Genomic DNA, 17,638 nt, shown 5'->3' with positions numbered 1-17,638 from the left:
CTGTCTTTTCAAATCAATTAAGATGAGGGTTAGATCTGCACCTGTTTATTCAAGTGATTAAAGCACTAGTGTTTGAGATACAGTTTTGAACCAACCTGGTTGTGGGTACGATTCCCGAGTCTACATGTCCTTGGGCAAGACACTTAACCCCTCACATTGAGTGTGAATGGGTATGAAAGATGAGTGATGTGCTGTGTGAATGAGTGAAGGGCAAAACTGCAGCTTTGAATGGTCATCAAGACTAGAAAAGCGCTACATGAATACAGACCATTTACCTATAAGTGATATTTCTTAAATGTATTTAATATACATAATAGTCATAACACATAAATATGTGACAAATGTTGTTCCATTTATTTTTTTTAAATTGAACTACAGGCTTGTAAATGAAGTCATTTGTTTATTTTTGTTAAATTTTGTTAATTTTAAAGTATTATGTATATTCTTAGACATTGTTATTGATTGTGCATATACACTGTGCCCATGGAAATTGCTTATATGTGTAAACATAAGTGGTCAGTAAAACCCATTGAAATAAGTATTTTATTCTATTATTTATTCTAAGTCAGCTTATTATTTGTGTTTGTTCAGTGTTAGTGGCCTTGTTTATGTTTTTCATCTTATATATTATCTTATATATAACAGTAAAAATGTCAGTATAATATGTTTCAATAAGATGAATGCCTATACTGTGTATGTATATGTGTGTAAAACACTCGTTTTACCAGTAGATTGTGTGAATTTCCCTGAACAGCTCGCGCATGTGGGACAGAAAACGTCAACAAAAAGCACGTGTCGGCCCTCCGGCTCGCCGTACTTGGCTCCGCCATTGCTTGGCAGGTCTCACTCACTGCTAACCAGGCGTTTTCATGGTTACCCACGACAACAAACCCTAGAAGTGTCGCATGGATGTGGATGGGACTTTTAAGTGGCAGGCGGTGCACGCAGAAGGACACACGCGTGGGAATCAGGTACTTTCACACTTCCGCTTTCACTTCGCCCGTGCTAAACATTAGCGCAGTAGTTAGCGTAGCGTTAGCTTCGCTGTCACCACCACGGGAAGTTTACGTTAGAGTACACTGTGCTGAAAAATAGCAGCACTGGACGCGATGTGTCGCATATAAATGACTGCATTGACACTAATGTGAAGCGTTTTCATTCTGTCTTACTTTTATGTTAAGTTATTTGACTTAGCAATTGCTGAATGAACCGAGCCCTGTGACAGTTGCACTCGGAGCATCTGCAGTGACAGCTTGTGGCAGTTTACTCCTTTTGCTTTCATAGTTTTGCCACTTTTTTAGGTACATATATTTTAAACGCCTTTTAACGCAAATACCTACATTTAAACGTGTTCGAGACGAACTGCTGAAGCTCAAACCGAGCGTCAGAATGTGGAAGAAAGATGATTTACAAGGGACTTTGAACGCGGCATGGTTGTTGATGTCAAACATGGTTGTTATTTCAAAAACTGCTGATCTACTGGGATTTTCCACTCACATCCATCTCTAGGGTATACAGAGAATAGTCAAAAAAAGAGAGACAAAAACATCTTGTGAGCTGCAGTTCTCTGGGTGAAAATGCCTCGTTATCCAGAGATCAAAAGAGAGATAACAGACTGGTTTTAAATGATAGATAAGCATTAATAACTAAAGAAAAAACAGTAATTACAGCCGAGGAAGGCAGTTTATCTCAGACTGCTCAACATGTTGCACATTGAAGCTGATGGACTGTAGCAGAAGACCACTATTGTTGCCACTTTATGAGGTGATCTGTGTACCTAATAAAGTGGCCAGGAAGTGTAAACGCTTCACAGTGGCGGTTAGTCATGAACAGACTGTTGTATATTGCAGTTAAAATGCCCCTCTCCATGCAAAGCAGCAAGCAATACTTCTGTCACAGTCGAAACTATCATCTGTTATTTATAGTGTGGCATTCAAGATGTTATATCAGCTCAGGCTATGGTTGATTGCACATATTATTGCTGTTTTTTCCCCCACTTCCAGATTTTCATTTTGAAGATACCTCTCACAGAGAGAGAGAGAGAGAGAGACCCATGATTGTTATGCTAATGTATGCTTGTGTTCCACTGAACCCCTTTGTAACCTCCAATTGAAGCTTTGTCATTACACAAGCTCGACTGTACCAGTGATTAAGTGAATAAATGCCATGATTGTTGAGAGGAAAATAAACATATGGAGAGTGCGGGTGACACTGAATCACTCATTAGAAATTCATTAAAAAACCAAAACCAAAACACCCTTATCTTCCCATGTGTGCGTGGGTTTTCTCCAGGTTCTCCGGTTTTCCTCCCACAGTGCTAAAACATGCAGATTGGGGGGATTAAGCAAATTGGACACTGGTGCACCCCGCCTTTTGCCCTATGTCAGCTGGGATTGGCATCATCAACCCCCATGACCCTCATGTGGAGGATGAAGCGTTAGAAGATGAAATAATGAATGCATGAATGAAACTTATCATCAGAATAACTCAAAGCAATCGTAAACATTGCTAAAGGGATGTAGCAATTAGTCAAAGCCAATAACAACAACAACAATAATAAATAATGATAATAATATCTTTATTTTTAAGGACACAGACATGTTAAGTGTCTTTCTGGAGGTTGTATTTCAAGAGTGTTTCCCTCTCGGTCATCGTGTGAAGCAATACATGTTCAGATGTTTTCCATTTCTCTGGACCTGACGTGTAAGCAGTTTTGAGAGCTGAAGAACGAAGTGGTTATCGGGGTTGACAATAGTCATGAAAGATATGCGAGGCAGCGATAGAGAGGCAACGTTTATCCCGGATAAGTACGGAGAGTTTGTTTGACATGTTGCTTGGTTGAGGTTTACTGAAGGCTGACATCTGCTCACCGAAATTGTTTCAGCCTGTGTGAACTAATGTCGGGGTCAACTGTGGAAATACAAATCTTAGATATTGTTATTGTGATTCATAAATGGTCCTGATATTGACAATTATGAATGTATCTATTGTGTAGTAATTAGGTTTGATATTTACTAATTAATTATTTAGTGTAGGTCATTTGATAGTGGTTGAAAATGTCCTCCAGCTTCCTAGAGTCGGATAAGGCCATCAAATGTTTTTTTTTTTTGCTTCAACAGTCCAAACAGTTCATATATTACATTATTTTGGCTTTTTTCCCTCAGTATTTTACGACTGTATTGTTGGCGTGTGCACTGCTGAGCACTTTGGATCATCATAGTTGTTGTTTTTTTTTAAAGATGAGTTAAATGATGAAGTCATTATGAAGTTTATCAACAGTTAATCAGCGAATCTTTGGACACTGGGGTGAAGCTGAAAGATGACTATGTTAGCAGAAAATGGTTTGAAGTCGCTGTTGTGCTGCGCTGCTAAAATGTGAGAAACGGGTTTGCTCTGCACAGTTCGACCGCGTTATGATCGCTCTGGGAGCAATATGGAAATAATAAGAATCACCATTGTGGTACTAAAGGTTCACAATACCAGCCTTTGATAAGGGCATGAAAGTGGAAGGCTTGCCTCCTCCCTAAAATATGGAGGATCATCACTGAAGTCAACCCTGCAAATGCAGTCATTTCCAGAAAGGCTCGTGACGAGGTGCATTTCTTTGGAGATTTAAAGGATTACTGAGTCATTAATGGTAACCTATACGAGGTGTCATACCAGTCTGAAAATCTAAGCCCTCTAATGAACTGAAGCATGTCCTCACAGGTATAATCCTGAATCTTGACTCCATATTTTGCTAAGAGAGGTGACTCTCATGGCAAAGGTAAATCCTCCTATTGATTAAAAATGGAATACGCCATTTGTTCTAGCCCACTCTGATTTCCTGGTGTCAGAAAGACAAGGAGGAGTGTGGGCCGCAGAAATGACATTGGAGGCGCATTAAAAATTTAAAGCAACCCAGTTAATTTAAGCTTAAGCAATTGCATAACAATGTCCGACTGCTGCAAAGATGATGTATTTCATTATAATTTGTCGACTTGGTGATAGAAGAGGTGATTATGTTTTGTCCGTGGATGTACTGTACGTGTGTTTAGCTGTGAAACAAGCTAATCTTAAGCTAAGCTAACAGTGCCTTTTGTCTCAATCAATGAAATGATTGGCGGACTTAATGATTAATCAGCAATTTACTTTAAGCAAATTTAAAAGATTTAAAACAATATTTTCATTAATTATCATCTTAAGTGTCCCCCATGACTGAGTCCATCATGTTGTCTCAACATTTTCTTTTTTATTTGTAAGCGGACTAAATGAGAATGTTTTTTTTTATTTTCTGTTATTTCCTTACATAAACATTTAGTCTGTAAAATATCAAAAAAATGCTTAATACATTAAATTACAAATAACAATATTATAATTTTAAAGCTGTTTTCAGGTCATTTTCTTAGGAAAACAATCAGCAGAATAATTCGTAGTAAAATGTAATTCATCATTAGCTAAAGATTTGTTGCAGTCCACATTTAGTGTATCTCAAATGTTTTTTCCCCTTTATAAGTAGGTTTTCATTAGTTATTACTGCTTTATAAATATTTAAACGCGGTCATCGTTAGGGAAAAAGGTGCTTCAGTATTTCAGTTTCAAAATTCAACATGCAGTAGTTCAGTTATTTCAGGGAGAGTCTCTAGCTGTTTTTTTTTTTTGAAGGATTAGGTTCAGAAGTTTACCTGGATCCTTCACCTCTGCCTGAGTTATTTAAGCATTGTTGAGGGCCACATGACCAAAAATGAAATGGTGGGTGTCAATATTCGTCATGTCAGCAGGTTGTGCTTCATTAATCTGCCTGATTGATCCACCTTTCATGTGTCACGATGACCTTGCTTTGCACAAATAAGAACTGCACCCATGCCGGTGACACCTGATCTACTTGCTCATGTGATGGATTTTTGCTCGACTTCTTGAAGGCACAGGACAGAGACAGATATGGCCGGCAGAGCTGTGAGTGCAGAGGGGATTCTTCACGTGCAACAGAATCAGAGACCCATTGTTGCTTTTTTTATAATGTAATGCAGTCAGGATTGCGGCAGCAGATTGAGGTCATTGTGCTCGGGTTGAATTGTTTACGTGGGACCATGTGTTCATTGTAATGTCAAGTAAACCTCGGTGGGGAATCATCAGACGTCAATTTTGGGTTTAAAGGGACTGAATTGATTTGAGGATTAACAGTAGCTACAGTCGTACAGAAACTAAATCCTCCGAAGTTTACTTCCATTACATCCACAACAAACATACAACCATAACATTAGTTTTTTAAAACCCACATGCTATGGCGCAATGTACAGCCTCTAATTTCCCATATCTCTTTATAATATAATTCAGACTGTCACTCAGACTGTACCCAACAGCTTCAGCAAGGTTTTACTCAAAAATAGCAACATGTCAACTGTGGAGACAGTCCCGGCGCAGCCTGTTACTGTCAGACAGTTGATGAATTCATTCAGAATTATATAACGCTACAACTAATGATTATTTGGATTAATTTCTCTCGATTAATCGATTAGTTGTTGTCCCCCAAACCCTGAAATGATGACATTCTCCAATGTCTTGTTTTTGTCCAAAAACCTTATGTATTCAGTTTCAATGATTTAGTTGCAAGTCAATCTCTTATTTAAATTTGTTGTATTGTATTGTATTGTATTTGTCTGTTGCCTTAAACTTGGAAAAGGTGACGCCCAGCTCTTAAAAACAGAACTAAACTTAAATAAAGTATACAACCTTATATGACACCTTATCCAATCTGAAAAGTGATTAATTCTCATCCTAAATGTCATCTTAAATACCAAATATTCCCCTGTTGAAACCTGTTAATGCATTTTATGTTATGTAGTAATAAATTAAGTATTTTATTTGTGGACTACTGGCTGTTTGAAGCCATCAATTTCATTTCATTTCATTTAAATTGTGTTTAACAACTCCCGTTAGGTTTCTCTGTAAGCATAGCAATATGCAACTGAATTGACTATTAGAAAGACACTTGAGTTTAAATTATTCAGAGCAGGAGAAAAACCAAACAAACAGAAACAAGCAGAGGGTTCAAAAGTTGGTTGTGAATGTGGTTTAAACTCCACATTGACTCGAGCCAATCATCATCAGCCTAATCAATGCCCGACAGCACTCCCGGTGTTAATTAGCTGTTGTTTTAGGTTTTAATTATTTTTCTTCGAAAGTAATTAAAAACTTGAAAGTGAGACAATATTTTTTTTAGAGAAACAAAGCTGACCTTGTGGCCGCCTTACATGTTAATTTATACAGGCTGATGATGATAACTCCCAGTAATCCCATCATAAAAGTCGACGAAACATGATTATGGCCTATCACTCACCTGTCAATTATTATTATTATTATTATAGTGTGGTGTTTCTTGTGTCGGGGTCTTTTGTTTGTCTCTAATGTAAGTGTGTCCTGCCTGTTTTGTTGCAGTGTGTGTGTGTAAAATTGCTCCAACACTTTTATGATTTCGTTCGCTAAATCTGTCTGACTAGATTCACCTGCCCGAGGCCAATATTGCTAAACTTAGCTCAGTGGATGGCATCATGCTGAGACCATTTTCCTTCCTCTGAACCAAATTGTTTTTGTTCCACTTGAGGTGAGAAAAGGTGAAGTTTTTCATTACGGGATGTTTTATTGACCCACAAGGGAATTTGGGAGCAGTATAAAAAAGAGGGAGGTGGTGAGAGAGAGAGGGCTATTTATCAAATCAATACACTTGGGTCTGTTCTGTATGTACAACACAGTCAAAGGTGGATGAGAAATTTGGTTGAATTTCTAAATATAAACTAATGACAATAATGACTGTCAATGTTAATTTCCCCTCCAATTTGTTTACCTACACTCTGGCTTGCTGATTATGTTACTGCTTTGGTTGATGTAGGCCCTCTGGTGCTATAATTCATAATCACGCTGCATGTGGTGTCCTGGAAAATTAAACACAAACGAAAGTGAAGCGAGATAGTTGGGAATTAAGTAATAAATTCCAAATCGGTATATTCTTAACAGGCTAACAGCTAATCAACCTAATTGCAATGAGGAGGCTTTGATTTAAAGTATAACTAAACCCCGTAACCACCTAACCATCAGGTGAAAATCAGTGTGTATATGTGTATCTAATAATGTTATTTGCTGCGGTGTATCTACTGCCTAATGCAATAGCCTAACAGCTATTGCATTCAAACTCTGCCGTTGGATTTCTTGATGTCTTTCGTCATCCTCTTGTCCAACCAATGAGAGGCTTGTTATCCCTGACTCCTCCCCATTTTATAAATGCTGGAGCTGACACTTTGTCGTCTTTCTATTTCCACTGCTTGACGCACTCCTCTCCTTGATTCGGCTCTCAGCCCACTTCTTTGGCATTTTTCAAAATCAAGCATTGGGCGAAGTTTTCCTCAGAGGAGGAGGGCGTTTAGTTACGTAGCATTTTTCTACAACGTCGGTGTGCAATTAGTGATGCGGGGTCATTTGAGAGGGAGTTTTTCAGCCAGCAGTTTTCCGCTAATGTGCGTGACCCAGAGTGGTTTAGACATCCTCAAATCTTTCCGGGAGAAAACAATTTTCCCTGCTGCCACTTCTCATTCCTAAAATAATGGAGCTGACTGTTCGAGTACTAATTAGAAGTAGAAAAAAACATTTTCCCTGTGTGTCACTGAAGCGTAGTTTAAATGAGAGTTTGGATTTGTTTTATTTGAATACTTTACTGCTATGATATCACTCTGATATGAGGATATGTACTGTATGGCATTTGTTATTTATATTTGTATGTGCGCTGATGCTGTCAGCAGTCAGCAGTCAGCTCCTCTCAAATGGCTGTTAAAAATAAACGTCTTTCATAAGGATAATCGTCCCTTACCTTTCTGGTACAAAAATAAACTTGCTTAAACGACAGTATGTGAGCATATGCTATACACTTTCCCAGGGGGCTCAGAAATAGAGCAATGGACTCACTCGTACTCCAATTGTCACATGGGATGTGCTTCAGGCCTACATATGTAAAGTAGATAGTGAATAAAACTTCGACTGTGACCTTGCGGTGCACACCGAGGATAACCAGGAGTGCGATACAGTGGTTTTACTTTCAGGGCGTAGTTCAGTGTTTGATAACGGGTTCCATTTAATCCCAAACACTGACCTGTTATAAACAAACTTGTTTTATTTCCTCAGGCAGAATGAATTTGAGATTGGCCTTTCCACCTCACTACAATGTCCTTTATCACTCCGTGCAGTCAGTTATTTCAGCTCACGGGGGTAAATTTCCTTGTATGATCTCAATTACCTCAATTGCATTCTGGTTCATCTCTGCAACTCCTACACTGATTGGTTTATGGAGTCAGGCTTACGTAGGTCTCTTCACATGCAAGTGTGAAGCAGAACTGTCTTAGTGGTCATGTTGAAACTTGTGTTACCTCTTCGCCAAGTTGGATGTCGGTAAACAGCAACTGGGCAGAGGTGAAACGGCTGTTAAAAGCCAAAATTCAGGGTCATATTTTATGTAATTTCTATATATTTTTTTACAACCTTTTGTTAAGAAAAAGTTGTATTTAACAAATATTGTTTGTTTATACAGTACTTCATCTTTTATGAGAGTGTCAGGTGCGAGGCTTCTTTTCCTCCACTGAAAATTGATCAGGTATTGTTGAGGGATCATGCCAATAATCAGCCATAATCCGATCAATTTCTACGCATTTTCCAGCATTGAAAATAGTGCTTTCTTAAAAAAATCAGATCCCAACATGCATAACCTTTCAGTTTTATGTGCTGAACAACAACAACAAAAACATTACCAGATGATGAGACGACGGGCAGGACAGTTACTTGTGTGAATGTCATGGTTTTTTGTTTTTTTTTATAAATATATGAAAGCCACACTTGTAATCAGGCGGTGCTGATGACAGTAATTTTGGTTACACAACTACACAGCTTCAGTTGTAGTGATGAGCTTTGATTGTAGCAAGAAGTGGTCACAACATCATTACACATTTTCACCCTCGACAATCAGGTCCTGTCATCTATCAGGGCGGATTTCAAACTGCATTTTAAAGACTTTGTGCCACGTCTTTCCATTTAAATTTTACATGTTGTTTTCTGCCTTACTTTTCTGGCTTAATGTAAGAAATATTTTATTTTTTGGGGATTAGGGAGAGTGAAATAAAAAAAATAAATCTACTTTTTTATTTAACCTTGGTTGCTTGTGTAAGAACTCTGCTGCAGGGTGGTTGCCAGTTTTATTTTTATTTTTTTGATCACTCTTAAACCTATCAAAAAAAATAAAATAAAGCTTGGAATGACTGGATAACTGAATACAGTCTTAATACCCTGGTAGATTTTGAAAACACAGACTTGGCCCCATCACTGGTATTCTTTGATGAAAGATAGCAGCTGATTACCTGCCAAGTCATTTAAAATAACTCCAGCCCTAAATCCAGGATACAATTCTGACTGAGCTGTGTGTCTGATGCAGCCAAACATCTGGATTAATGTGCAAAATGATTTGGCTGCTTTTACTCCTCCAGAGCAAGTGCTTGAATCACAGGGACAAACTGAACCAACAATATAGCTTTTGTCCAATATATTGGACATGCATCTGAGTAGTGCTTACTTGTCCCATGAATCTGCTTATTTCCCTGTAGTGAAAGAAAACAACAAGCTTTTTTAAATTATATTTCTAATAAATTGTTTAAACCCCGAAACCATAATCTGTAATTCTCTCCTGAGTAAACTCTATGATTTATAATTTTTCAATTTCATTTATGTTTTCTTAAACGAATGGGATTTGGGGGTTTGTGATGCATTGCATTAGTAGGCGAGGGCGGGCTTTGGTTCATCATTTCAATTCAACCGTTTGAATCAATAAGGGGCTGCTGCTGCTGCTTTGAGCCGCTTTGCCAGATAATGTACACGGAAACTGGGCACTGTTGGTACTCGGCAAAAGAAATGTCTGTCTTTATTTTAGCTGGGTTTGGCACCGAATATTGCTTTTGTCAAATCCTGAAACTATTTTACTCTGGTCAGTTTCTTTCTGCCACAACAGTCATGTTTTCTTTGGTGCCCAGTATTTTATTTTTCAAGTATTTTGTTTCAAATTAAAGTATGTGTTTTATATGTGTACTAAATACTCAATACTGAATAATCTGCAGTGTGTTTTTACACAAAATTAGGGCTGCACCTGATGATTATCTGGAGATTTTTTCCAAAGAGGGAAATAACACATGGAAAAATATAAATGAACAAAAGGTGGAGTGAACAAAAGATATCACTCCACCGTGCACACCCTATGTCATGACCGACAAGCAGCAACCGAACTAGTGAGAGCGGTCATTTATTGCCACATACTCACACACCCAGTGCTCACCAATTCCAGCATTCAATAAGACAGACATGACCAAAGTCTGGCCCACAGGCCAATCACGGTCCACAGCTTTTATTTTTTGTTTAGCCCATTAGCTCAGCTGGTAAGTTAAAACTGAAGTCCAGGATTCGCATCCCAGCTGTGGTAGACCGATGCATACCATCACCTCCTATTATGATCTGACTCCAGATGTGAAAGAAAGGCATACATTATTCATTTGCTCACTCCTGTGTGGTTTGGATTTGGTTCCGTTGCCATTTAAAAATGATAATTGTGACACTTTGTGACAAGTGCATTTGTAAGTAACTGGTCTGAAGGGAAGGGTCCTCATTAAGCAATATTTTTTTATTGCAATAAGCAGTTAATAAAATTATGCAAAACTTACATGTATGGCTCTGACAGACAGTGCAGAGTCTGGATTGTGTCAATGACAGAACTTCCCGGGTTATATTTACTTCACCCCACGGAGTGGGATTGAAGAATTGTTTTTGGTGGCTCTGTGTGTGTGTGTGTGTGTGTGTGTGTGCATGCAACCTTCTGATCTGGAGTCAGACGCTCTACCGTTGCGGCACAGAGTCTGTTACACATATAGGCCGACACAGGCTTGTTGCATGAATGGGGCAAAGTCTGCCATCTCTGATTGCCTTGTTAAGAAATGCATTTGGCACATTAACCAGATTACAGAAGGGCAAATTAAACGTGCTCTTTATTTGCTTAGAGGCACCAGACCTGTGTGGTGTTTTCTTTCTAAATATATAAGCAATATCGTGTCTGACCTCTTTGACCTCTGCCTCTTGCTATGGTGGCCTTGGTGAAGACTGACAGCTGTTGTAATGAGAATAAGGTATGATGCAGGCAGTTAAATGGCTGGATTCAGTCTGACCTGACCTTTTGATCAATGTCCTCCTATTTAGAGCTGGCATGCGAGCAACCCACACTTTTTTTCTCCAGACTAATAAAGATGGCACTGACTGCTGCTCTTGGGCTGGACCGCCAATACTTTGAACACCCCCATCGATTCTCATTACTGTTAATGGTTTCTTTGCTAGTGGGAACTGGATGAAGAACACTTTGAGATCTGGCTTCAGGCAGGGTCGTTACATTATGATCCTGGTTAGTGTAATGGCGAAAAAAGTGTCCGTTTTCGTGTTGCCCTGCTCCTTCAGTGCACTGTGTCAGTGATGATCATTAGTTCCTCATCAAATTCACTGGAGGAAAGGGGAAAAAAACAACAACAACACAACAATTGCAGTAATGGTCATTAGCCTTGCTTTAGACCTCGTAAATTGAGACAGACATCTCAGATTTGTTTATGAATTAAAAAAAAACTTCTGGTATTCTGCCCATCCACAGGTGTGTCATATTGCTGGAGGGACGTTCAGCGTATCATAGTTTATAGGTGGGATTAAAAATGGGAACTAAATAACTACCCTGTAAAATTCATGAATAATGACATGAAAAAGTTCACTCAGCGGGATGAGATATTTGCAGTAAAGCGCGATGTTTACGTTCTACACGCAGAAACAATTATGAGTCTTTTTGCAGGTGTTTGGGGAGTATGAGTAAATTTGTGACACATGTTGTATAACACTGTTTTTTTTTCCCCTTCTGGCTCCAGAGAACGCTGTGTCTCAGGATAAATACTAGGGTGTGGCGTTAGAAAGAACTGAGTTTTTCCAGTCTTCCTTAGCACACTCGTCATCTCTGCTCCAAGCTAGTGGCATGGGAATGCATGAGTTGCATCCAACAAAACCTGCCCAAATATCTGAACTGCTGAACTGACACCAGGTCCCAACAATGAATAAAAAAGACATCTCCTCTATCAATTTCCTATTTTCTATCCTGATACTGATATTTTTCGATACCAGATTTGGGTTAGAGTTGCGTATTTCTTTGATTAACATGGTAAACGTGATATTAGCTGTCACTGTCAAACTAAAACGTGGGTTATAGTTTAGGTCCTGAAGCTCAGAGAGATGAACTCAATGAAAGCCCTCAATGCAAGCCCCAACAAACCAAGTTAAAAACCATGGTATTGTTTTAGATTCAGAACTTTGAAGCCCATATTAGAAGAAAACAAGACTTCCATCTGAAAAACATTGCCAAAGTGCGTCAGTTTCTCTCACAGGCAATCACAGAGACGGTAATAGAGGCTTTTATTACATGCAGACTTCACAACTCCAACTCACATCAACATATTATACCAATTCTAAAGTCTCTGCATTGGCCAGCTCTTTTTGTTTATGCTTTTTTTTGGTTTTCAAGATCTTAGTGGTCTACGTCCTACTTATTTATCAGATTTGCTTGTCACATTACTTTGAATGAAAGAGTGCTATGTAAACAGAATTGGATGATTAATCGTAACTTTGTTAGAGCACATTGGGCAGGTCAAAGGAAAATGAAAACCCGGCTCGAAGGAGCACAGCGTCAGCCTAAGTGAATGAAATGAAACAAAATGAGCGTTCAGTCATATTATTGAGCTACAGCTTGAGGATAATAAGGATAACCACACTTGTCTGGTTTCCCCTCAGCAAAATAATCACACCCCTTAGTCTCCTCACTCCTCGATGTCCCTTCCCAATTTCTAATTAGTACAATTCATCAACGAATGCAAGAAGCTGTCCCTTTGTCAGCACAACATAAATACTAAACATTTCTAATCACTGTGTAATAATGAAGGCTTTAAATGCCTAGACAGCATTTATTGACCTTGTGCTACTTCACAGTGTCTTTGTACAGCTCTGGAAAGTTAATCACAGCAACAATAATTTTCCTCTTTCTCTGCAAATTAGAACACTGCCACAAGCCCCACTACTTATCCGGCTGATATACAGTATGTACTTGTGAGATTTTTAATAGGCCAACTGTTTAAGAATAAACCTTAAGAGGACTGCTTTTAACCTGCACAGGGAATGATGAAGGCTGGGCTATAATCATGGCTTTCATTCTGTTGTGTTGTGTTTTGCTGGATCAGAGATGAAGCCAAACTACTTCAGCGTTGTCTTTGTCTGAGTGAAGTGGCCTGCTGCCTGATCAAAGCTTGTCCATGACTGTAGTAGCACAGGTACAGTCAGAATACTCCCATAGTTTTATCAGTATGACTTGCACAAGATGTTTTTGTCTGAATCAAAATGATTTTGAGAAATGTAACAATTCATCGTTTATCTTATCTTTCTCTTAGCCTTGTACTGAATTTGTAATTTTAGGAGAAAACTAGTAGTGGGTGAAAAGAAAACGCCATTCAAATAAATGAATCTTCAAAATGTACCTTCAATTTGACAGCAGCCAAGAGTGTCTACAAAAAAATCGCCCTGTGTTTGTGTTCTGTAAAAGATTTAAAGTGGGTCAAGTAAGCAAGTCAAGGTAAGTGGAAATGTCCTTTGTTAGAGAGTTGTAAAAGAGAGTTAAAGCGTGTTTTGCTTGCAGGGTATCTGCTTTTATTTGTTGTCCAAGAGACTCAGGTGCTGTCTGCCTCTCAGGCTATTAGTACTCGAGTCTGCTGTCAGATTCAGCAGCAGATAACAGCAGCTGTATCTCCCCTAATTGTCTGTTACCCGAGAACTACTAACTACTAGAGATGTGGGCTGCATGTCAAGTAGTTTTCTTCCACTAGAGTCTGCCTGTGCCTGCATTCTGGCACATGCACAAATTAGAGACCTACTCATTGCTCCATGTTTAATTTTCTAAAGGAATTGGCAACTAGTGGCTAGATAGCTAGTTGTGGGCCATGTTTTCACATGATATTAAGTGGTGGGCCACCAGTTTGAAACCTCTGTAATACACCGATCCATCATTACAGTAATCTGGTTTGATTGTAGCATATATAAACTATACAGATTAAGTGCATTTGGAGTGCGGTAGTATTTGTTACAGTACATGTACACACGTATTGCCTTGCAATACTCTCACTCATCTGCATAGACAAATGATCAAGAAAATAATCCAAACATCTATCACTTATTATAATATATACAGTGTATAGAAAGTTCTGCAGGTATCAAAAAAGTACTGTTCGGGAATCAGTATTGTCCAAATTTCTGTGATGAATGTTGTAGGTGAGGTGTATGCAGTTAGAGTCCATATGAATTATAACAGACTATTCTACATGTTCTGCAGTTGGATTGCTTCTTTTGTCTCCGCACTGTGCTCCACATGAAGATCACAATGACTCTAATGGCCATTAGATTATACGTTTCTCACAGATTTATCATCTTTGTCTTTGTCTCTGACCATTATCTACCGAACAAGCCAGGAGGGTATTTGAGGGTAAATTAACATTTTGGCCACCACTGCACAGTTAATGACTGTGAGTCTAATGCCAGTTTTCAACTCTTGTCTAAAACATACAATCCAGCTCATTTATAGAAGAGCCAGAGTCAACAATGCTTGTCGCTAAACCTGTTTTGAGGAGGACTCATTAACATGAGCTGTTACTCTTGTTTATAATTGTGCCAAGTGGGAACTTGTCAGTGTGAAGCACGATAATGAGGAGCGACATTGTTACTTTGTGTGTGTGTGTGTGTGTGAATAATGTCTTGAGATAGCCTAAAGTGTGTATCACTTATATAATGTGTGCTAACATTAAAATTAAGTTGCTGTGTGTTAGAAGCACAACAAATAATACTTTATACAGCTGTTGACTTGGTCAACCCTAACCCTTGATTTTTATTAAGACACTAACCCTTCTCTGGATTGTTGGAACAGGTTGATCAATAGTCTGTTAATCATTAACCGTAAATAGTAGAAACACACGTCTTTTTTCTCACTTTGAATTTTAAATTATGTTTACCAGTGGTGCATTAATTAGTGTGACATTCCATGTAATGAAGCACAAACAAATCAAAATATACAACAGAAACGTAAATACATTACTTTTGTTTGAAAAAGCTGCTTGTGTCAACCTGTCATTAAAGGGATAGTTGTTTTTTTTGAAGTGGTGGTATATGAGGCTGATGTATGCCACCGATGTAGTACAATAATTTAATCTTTTTAAATTGTTATGGAAAATTAGGATGGTTAATCATATAGAGATTCTTGGTCCTAACCTGAGCTAGACATGGGCCATAGAGTCTTTATGGGTCAGTCAAAGGAATACTTAACCGATTTGCATTTAGCTTTGTATTGTTGTATTGTATTGAAAAATTGTGCGGTGAAGTATTCCTTTAATCTTTCTGTGACAAAATCATTGTTTTCCAAGTGGTTGTAGATATTTGGCCAAGCCACATAATGCACTTATTATGAAAAGATCTCAGCCTGACTTTCCCCAACACCTTCAGAGTACGATTTATGTGGACTTGTGTAAAGAAATAGACATCCTGGGGCAGTTACTTCTGGAGGCCTCATTCTAATATGATACTCAGTAGACGGTATAATGACCTAGTTTATGCCAATCATGGAGGCAAATGGGTTAAAGCTCCCATTTTTAACTGGGCACAGAAGACTGTCTGTCACTGCAAGATCCTTTTGAGCTTCCTGTCAGAGTCTACAAACACTCTTTATAGAGCCAGCTGGAAGATGTGATAAGAGCGTTCTCTTTCATATGAATAATATTCAAAGTACTCCTGCTATTGTCATTGGTTTTTGCTGAGAGCTTGGTTGACGCAGCACGGCAAAATGCACACACAGACACACACATGCTTGGCAGAGGTGTGTTGGTCAACCTCTTTACCGGCTATTACTGAGAAGCACAATTTGATCTGTGATCAGCTGCATGTGTGAAATGGAGAGGAGTTTTTCCATGATTCAGTTCATAATGCTGACTTTTCACAGTGCCGTCAATTTTGCTTTAATCTAGTGATGGAGTCATTTTCAAGTGCGGTTTTTGCTGTGTGTTTTTTTACCCCCGTGCTTATCTGTTTTGCAAAATCCGTGTGAACCCACTGAAAAAGGGTGAAAAGAGGAATTAAACTGAAAAAAAAAAAAAGATTTAAAGAAGCAATCTTTCTTTTTGGCATCCTTTCTCACCCGGGTGGCCCCAATAAGGGATATTGCAAAGTGCAAAGAGTCTAATTAAACACATTTTTTATCTACTAAAAATGTTTGGGGTTCTTTCGTTAAGAATTAATCTGGTAGAATTTGTCGATACATTTATCAGCACATTTCATATCAGCATTTTTAATCTATATATGAATGTGTTTCATACATGTTAGGCCTCTTAATCCTCAGCACTTGAAAGAACCTGTAAAATAACTTGAGTAGGGTTACTACTGGCTGAGTTTTCTGCTAAGAAAAACACTTAAATACAGAATAATACTACATATAATGGGGCAAATATTGACAGAAATGAATTAACATACAGAGTAGCAGCTTGTATTTATAATATAGCAGACTGTATTTTTTTTTTGATGCTGTAGGACTGTGAAAAAGGGTGCTTTCTGTGAAGTATATATTTCTATATTTACTTTGAGAATGAACACTACAGAAACCCTGTACAGTGCAACTCTCCATGGATATTTAGGCTGTTACACGGCGTCTCACTGCGGTGTAAACTTGGTAGAATTGCAGCAACTGCAACTTCCCTTGATTTCCTTTTAGTGTAAACGTTCAGCAAGAGAAGAAGAGTATTTCTGAGGACTGCGGTTCACATTGGTGAATTCCCGACAGTTCATGGCCGCAGACTAATAATGGCTCTCTTCTTTGCTCGATGTGTCAGTCTGTCTTGCACTGTCTCTCTCACTGTCTCTCTCTCAAACACATACATGCTCACACTCACAGACTGAGTGAATTAGCACCACTTAGGCCCACCTGTTTCCAAGGCTCAGTACTAAACTCTCTTATACCGCTTTGCCTAGAGAGACAAGAACAGATGTGATTGCGTGATTGGCAGAATAAACCTGTTCATCATCTCTAATTTATATTACACTAAAACCATAATTTGGAAGTTATGTTAATTAAATGCATACCACTGAATTAGTGTAGAGCGTTGGGCAATTTTGGACCTGTAGTACTGTGCAAAAGTCTCAGGGCACCACCAGCTCTGTTGTTTTTTATGTCTGTGAAATTCTGTGACCGTTGGCAGTTGGATTGGAACGATCTGAGTGAAAGCTGGTCTGAAAGCTTAAACTCACACATTATGTGCATGTAATGCACATAAATAGAATGGGGGTAATATTTTTGAAAAATTGTGCTTCCCAAACTCAGTTTCCCCTGAGTTGAGAAATATCTTCATTCTTTTCTTTGTTACGTGCCCACCAGTGACACTTGGTCCTGTTAGCGTAACTGTTAGCAAAGAGGGCGGACACTGTTTTCTGGGAATGAAGTCCCTTCGCCCTACGAGTGTGTCTAAATAGTGCGTAATTAGCG

The 17,638-nt window shown here is 38.6% G+C and overlaps 1 protein-coding gene across 3 annotated transcripts in view; it reads left to right on the top strand.

Moving 5' to 3' along the window:
- The first annotated feature begins 816 nt into the window (after nt 1-816).
- enox2 (ecto-NOX disulfide-thiol exchanger 2) overlaps nt 817-17,638 on the top strand; it is a 160,512-nt gene continuing 143,690 nt past the window's right edge. For 2 of the 3 annotated variants that reach the window (XM_058649922.1, XM_058649919.1), the window contains exon 1: nt 818-971. In XM_058649922.1, the coding sequence (XP_058505905.1) occupies nt 906-971 (66 nt within the window). In that variant the 5' untranslated portion in view covers nt 818-905. Of the gene's footprint in view, nt 972-17,638 lie in introns of all 3 variants that reach the window. The other variant, XM_058649921.1, reaches the window with a different exon arrangement.

Source organism: Solea solea, chromosome 14 (assembly GCF_958295425.1).
Source record: "Solea solea chromosome 14, fSolSol10.1, whole genome shotgun sequence".
Lineage (NCBI taxonomy): Eukaryota > Metazoa > Chordata > Actinopteri > Pleuronectiformes > Soleidae > Solea > Solea solea.
Note: the sequence above shows the minus strand (reverse complement) of the source record. Positions and strands in the feature narration are given on the sequence as shown.